This window comes from Taudactylus pleione, unplaced genomic scaffold (assembly GCF_031769625.1).
Source record: "Taudactylus pleione unplaced genomic scaffold, aTauple2 ptg000007l, whole genome shotgun sequence".
Lineage (NCBI taxonomy): Eukaryota > Metazoa > Chordata > Amphibia > Anura > Myobatrachidae > Taudactylus > Taudactylus pleione.
The window spans coordinates 4,480,209-4,486,208 of NW_028284410.1; the positions used below are offsets into that span (position 1 = coordinate 4,480,209).

The following is a 6,000-nucleotide window of genomic DNA, read 5'->3' on the forward strand; positions in this document are numbered from 1 at the left end:
ATATCTGTGCCATATTAAATTTTGAGGGTCAAACCATGCCGTCCGCTTCATAAATTTACCTTTTGTTTTGTTGTTTTGTTTTGTTTGCAAAACCCAAAGTGCAATGGTCTCCAATGTTAATTGAGGTGTGAGCTACTTTAGAAAAATTAAACCTCCTGAAGAGCTACTAAAGTTGTAGAAAAAATAAATCTGGCTAAAAACCGAACAATTTAAGGTAGTTTAATGAAAATGAAAAAAAATGTTTCATAAAAATGCATTGAATTATCACAGTGATATTATTGTAGTTGTAAATAAAACTTAAGCACAAGCACATTTCACTGTTGATTACCGGCTCCAAAGAGGTACATGCAGTAGAGGAGCAAAAGATACTGTAGAGGCAGGGCTGCTGTGAGATTTTTCTGGCAGGGCTGGGCAGAAGTCACTCGCTCTGCCATAGCATAGACGTCGTGGGTGGAACCACGGGGAAGCACGTCAGGTGATTGCTGTAGAGGCTTCCCTGTGGCTCCACCCATGTCATCAATGCCACGGTGTGTGTGTGTGTGTTAACATGTGGGACAATGCCAAAATAAGTATGTAGCTGTGAGGTGAGCTAAAACACCAGGATATTATCCACAGTGATAAAAACAAAAAACCCACAGAACAGGATACTTTAAAGCTACTGGAAATAAAAATAAAATTTCCTCATATAGTCAGAAACAAAATGGCCGATTTAAGTTTCAATTCAAGAACTTGGTGTAGAGACCTGTTATGGTAATAACTTTTTGGTGTTCTCTTGCAGCTTTTACTTTGCACAGAAGAGTCACAGAAAGAAGCTAGCAATATAAAGCATTGTCTATACAGGTTGAGTCTCCCATATCCAAATATTCCGAAATACAGAATTTTTTGGGCATAATTAGATAATGAAACCTTTTTGATTTTTGATGGCTCAATGTACACAAACTTTGTCTAAGGCACAAATTATTAAAAATATTGTATAGAATTACCTGCAGACTGTGTGTATAAGGTGTATATGAAACATAACTGAATTTCATGCATGTACACAAACTTTGTTTGAGCCACAAAATAATTGAAAATATTGTACAACATTACCTGCAGGCTGTGTGTATAAGGTGCATATAACACAAATGCATTCTGTGTGTATATGTGGGTCCTATTCCCAAGATATATCAATATGGTATGCAATTATTCCAAAATACGGAATATTCCGTTATCCAAAATACCCCTGGTACCAAGCATTTTGGATATGGGAGACTCAACCTGTATATCTTCATGTCCTGCCTTTTATTCTTGTAGCTTCCGTAGGATATGACGCAGCTTAGCTGTGTTTTCTGCATTGGGCATATTTGTTTCCAGAGATCAGCTTTAGGTTGTGTTCCTCTTGAAATAAAGATATTGCTGAAGAGTAAAGAAATGTATTTAGTAAAAGTTGCATGTGGGCATTTACAAGTCAATAGACTTGTAATCTAAATGCATTACGTAGAAGTTTGGTATTCTGTACATCATAACAAATCTTTTATATTCTGGGCCTTGACAGTAATAGTGCTGCTAATCAGATTATAAATATTAGGGCAGTTAGTGCTCTCTTTTTCTAACCCACCCTTTTTTACCCCTATTTACATTCTCTTTACATAGGGCCTGACTAAGATATAGGCGCAGTGGCGATCGTTACACATTTGAGCAATGTTTTGCTACATGTGTAAAAAGTCTAGAAGACCCTTACTGTGTGTTTGTGATGAAGTTCACTGTTGTGTTCAGAATCGCTAACACTTGAAGAGTTTACGATCCCTGGGCATATCCGGGTTGAGACTGATAGGTGACCTAAAGTGATCGCAAAAAAGGGGCTGTTTCATGGACGTGCTATGGGAGTATCACAGAAGTGTCTGCTGTGTTCCCATTCGCAAATACAATACTTCAGATGCATGTTAGTTTGATTAGTGGAGAGTAGCTAGAGTAGACCCTAGGCTAACTCCGATGTCAATGGTGCAACTGATGTTGGTGTGTTTACAATTTCCACCGGAAATGCACAGACCACGGAGCTTGAAAGTTGGTGTTTCAGCACTCGTACAATATCGCACCGTCGAGCACAAATGGAAGGCTGAGATTAGCATTTGCATATCCCACAACAAATGCTGCGAGAAGGGTTGCAACACCTACCATCTCTGAATCAGGCCCAAAGTACATTCAAATGATTCCATTGTAGATTACAAGTTAATGGGATAAAGCACCCACTACTGTGAAATAGAAGTGTAATAGAAATAGTGACCCTGTGTTTGAACGTTTGACGTTACAGTTGGCAAAGTACAAAAGTAGTTGTTATATTATGTGGCACAAGATTAATAGCAACTTAAACTGTAAAAGGCAGGTTCATATCTTTTTGCATATTTTTTTTTTAAGTGGTTATTCTAGAATTATGTTTATATGAATGGACAAATATGGATGATTACCGAAAACATCTGTTCCCATCTATGACCATTCTCTCAAAAAAGGATCCCAAAATAAAAACATCTAAAATGCGAACTGTAAAATTGTGATTTACCCTGCCTTTCCTGGCACCATCTGTCATCCTACACGTCACAGCACCCAGAGCTCTGGACTGATATAGAATGCACAGATAATGCACCTGAGAGAGACTGCACTGAAGATTTGCAGCTCTGTCCGGGGACTACTAAAATGTGTTTAACGTCTGAGAGTCGTTGGGCTGAGCTGTTCTATCGCATGCTGCCATGCTCCCACATGTTACTGCGATCAGCATTTTCTTTTACAAGTCTAGAGCACCTGGAGCTTGTGCTTATGCAGGTGGTGAGGAAGCACTGGAGCAGAATAAGAGAAAAACTTCTCAATTCCCAGTACCTCTGTGCTACCTTCAATGGCGTACTCCTTATTCACTGATGCAGGAGGAAACCTGTTTTGTCCTGCCAATCACTGCACATCTCCCCTTGAATAAGTTTGTAGAGGAAGCAAATTGTGCTGCAGGTTGGTTAAGGAGCCAGGCACACACAGTTTGCCCATTGCACAACGGAGAAGTTGAATTAGCACAGCAGTGGAGACAAAAACTAGTTTGACATGTTCCTGACTGCAGCCAATCGCAACATGCCTTTCCCAAGCTCTTCAACAAAGCTGATAACAATGTATGATCAAAGCCTAATCTACACAACACACGCTATGTATGAAGAGGAATATGTAGGTTGAGCAGAGAACGCGAAATGTCGCAGCTTAATTGTGTCTGGTTTATATGCAAACAATAAACTTAAAAATGCGCTGTATTCCCCACACCTTTTTGGTGATTTTTTTTTTTTGTTGTTGTATACATTGACATCAGTGTCTCAAAGCCCAATTTGCCCACAAAACATGCTTGTGTGCCCCAGAGTTATAATTTAATACATAAAGGACCACAAGAGTGTACAGGTAATCTCTACTCCTTGTACAGCAGACCAAGGTGCCGGTTATTCTGTCTGGCATACACAAAGTAGTCCAGTGATGCGGCTCCCATTGAGGATTTGGATTTAGAGGACTGTCTGGAAATCTTGTTGAACATCCCCACTTGCGTTTGAGACATACGCAACTATATTTTAAATAATGCTACAATCTTACCCCTGCTATGCTTTCTTGCTAAATTTAAATCCGACTAATTCCAGTGAGTTTAGGTGTCCTAAATATTTCATCTGTCTTGAATCGTGCCCTGGGACTCATGTTTTTTACCTGGGTTCCCTAACCCCCAAAGTATGCTTTTTTTTTTTTTTTAAATACAACTCTGATTTGTCCTGAAAATGTAACCTTTGTGAACACTTGTTCCTGGCCAGGAAGATGATGGCCTTGTGGTTGACAACCAGTTATGACCTCTAATGGCTGAGACTAATCATAATCTTCTATGCGAAAGCTAATCTACATTAACAGGGTCTGCCCATTAATGAATTCAGTGTGATAGACTACCCTGAGATGATGGCAATGTCAAGTCTCTTATGGAACTAAGGCTAAATAATTCTCTTCCCCCTACGTATGCTTTGGTGTTTGGCCCTGCAGTATAACAGCCAGAGTGACTGCTTTGCACATATGAAAGGCCTTAAGGAGCGCATTAGTTTGGAGGCCTCCAATAACTGCAGTGGAATAGTTTTTGTTAAGACTTTGTTTATTGCTTTCTTTCTAAAGCACTACAATAAAATTAAATAATTAGATGTATTCTGCTAAGTAATTTGAATGTACAATCATGCTGAGCAGTTTTTATTAGAAAAAAATCCCATATATAATGTAGCTCTTTCAATTTAAAAAATAGCCTTTATTATGTGTCTTTTGCAGCAGTTTCGTGCAAGAGGTACAAGACCATGGAGCAGAGGTGCATTTCCTGGCAATAACAATAACAACAACAATGAGTTCCAGAAACGGAACAGAGATGAGGAATGGGATCCAGAGTACACCCCCAAAAGCAAAAAGTATTACCTGGTATGTATCTTTCCCTTACTCCCCTTGCGGCTCCTCTTCTCCCAGTAGCTTACTGTCTGCACATGTCCATGATTGCTTGTGACTTATTGCAGGGAGCATTGTGCCTTTTGTGTCTTTGCAGCAACTTGGTACAAGGGCTTTGCACTATTTCTCTCCATAGTCGTCATCCTGGGAACTTAGGAGTGCCCTGAGGAGAACGTTATCAGCACTATTAGAATTTGCACAGAGTTGTGTATTTTTCCTATTACTAAATGCATTCTGACAGTTTGTATCCACTTTATATAGTTAGAAATAATTTGTACAGAATATCTGTGTCCAGTTAGTCTTGTAGCATGTATAGCATTACGTACGCATTGTGATCAGTGGCCAGTCACAGGATAGCGCTAGTGGTATTTGTGTGGGGGGGAAAGGCCACGATTAGAAGTGTTTGCATTTTATAGCAGCGTGTTCATTTTCAGGTGCGGTGGTAAACAAAAGGCCAGTGCATTTTGTGGAGGCGTCCATTCATTACAGTGACTGTCAGTATCCCGTCTCCCGTCCTGATCCATTCTCATCTCTCTGCAGCACGACGACCGGGAAGGGGAAAACGAGGAGAAATGGGTGAATCGCGGGAGAGGCCGCGCCAATTTTACACGTGGAAGGGGCAGGTTCTTGTTTCGAAAGCCAGGCACCAGCCCCAAGTGGGCCCACGACAAATTCAGCGGGGAGGAGGGAGAAATAGAGGAAGACGAGAGTGGATCAGAAAATAAGGATGAGAAAGGCAGCTTGCAAATGGATTAGCCTCATTTAAGCTGCATACATTGTGTGGAAGACTCTTTCCTAAAAATCTATTATATGGAAGATCCTGAACTGCAGACCTTTTTTTCCAGTAAAACAATCTACTGCATTAAAACCGCTTTAATTTTATATTTTAACTTCTGCATTTATTGATGATCATTTTTTTTTTAAACCACATGTAATCTTTTTGGATCAGATAATATAGTAAGGGGACAATGTAGTCTTGGATATTGACATACTGCACTTCATCATGCATCAGCAAAGAACTTCAGATGACTTTCTGTGTAATTTCAATATGCCATCCCTAAAGCAATGCATTCATTGTTCATCTGTTCTTGATCTCTGTAAAGATTTTCTTTTTTCGTTCCGATTTTTTCTTTTTAATTTTCTGTACCTGTTTTAAGCCTTCTTAGTAATACCAGTTACTCAAGTTATGGTATTCTTTTAGAGAAATATTTTCAAGCTTTTTCCTAAGGTTTGGAAAAATGTTGAAATAAACAGTAAATGGGTACAAACCACTGTGTGTTTTGTGGTGATTTCAAGTGCATTTGAACCTTGCATCCTTTTCATCAACATGACTGTCCATATCCCGTCCCCATCCTGATCCATCCTCCTCTTTCTGCAGCACAACGACCAGGAAGGGGAAAATGAGAAAGGGGTACATGCTGCCTCATAATTGTTAGATTACGTCTACAGCTTGATAAATCCGCTAATTATATAAAAAAAAAAGCATTTAAAATTGACTAACAGGTGCTCTTATTTGACTAGATTTAACTCTAAAATTGG

The 6,000-nt window shown here is 39.5% G+C and overlaps 1 protein-coding gene across 6 annotated transcripts in view; it reads left to right on the plus strand.

Annotated features, from left to right (window-relative positions):
- The window catches only part of THRAP3 (thyroid hormone receptor associated protein 3), a 68,289-nt gene extending 62,938 nt beyond the window's left edge, over nt 1-5,351 (plus strand). For 5 of the 6 annotated variants that reach the window (XM_088461014.1, XM_088461233.1, XM_088460940.1 and 2 more), the window contains 2 exons: nt 4,294-4,437; nt 5,002-5,351. In XM_088461014.1, coding sequence (XP_088317140.1) covers nt 4,294-4,437; nt 5,002-5,217 — 360 coding nt within the window. In that variant the 3' untranslated portion in view covers nt 5,218-5,351. Of the gene's footprint in view, nt 1-4,293; nt 4,438-4,895 lie in introns of all 6 variants that reach the window. The other variant, XM_088461148.1, reaches the window with a different exon arrangement.
- Nucleotides 5,352-6,000: the final 649 nt, after the last annotated feature.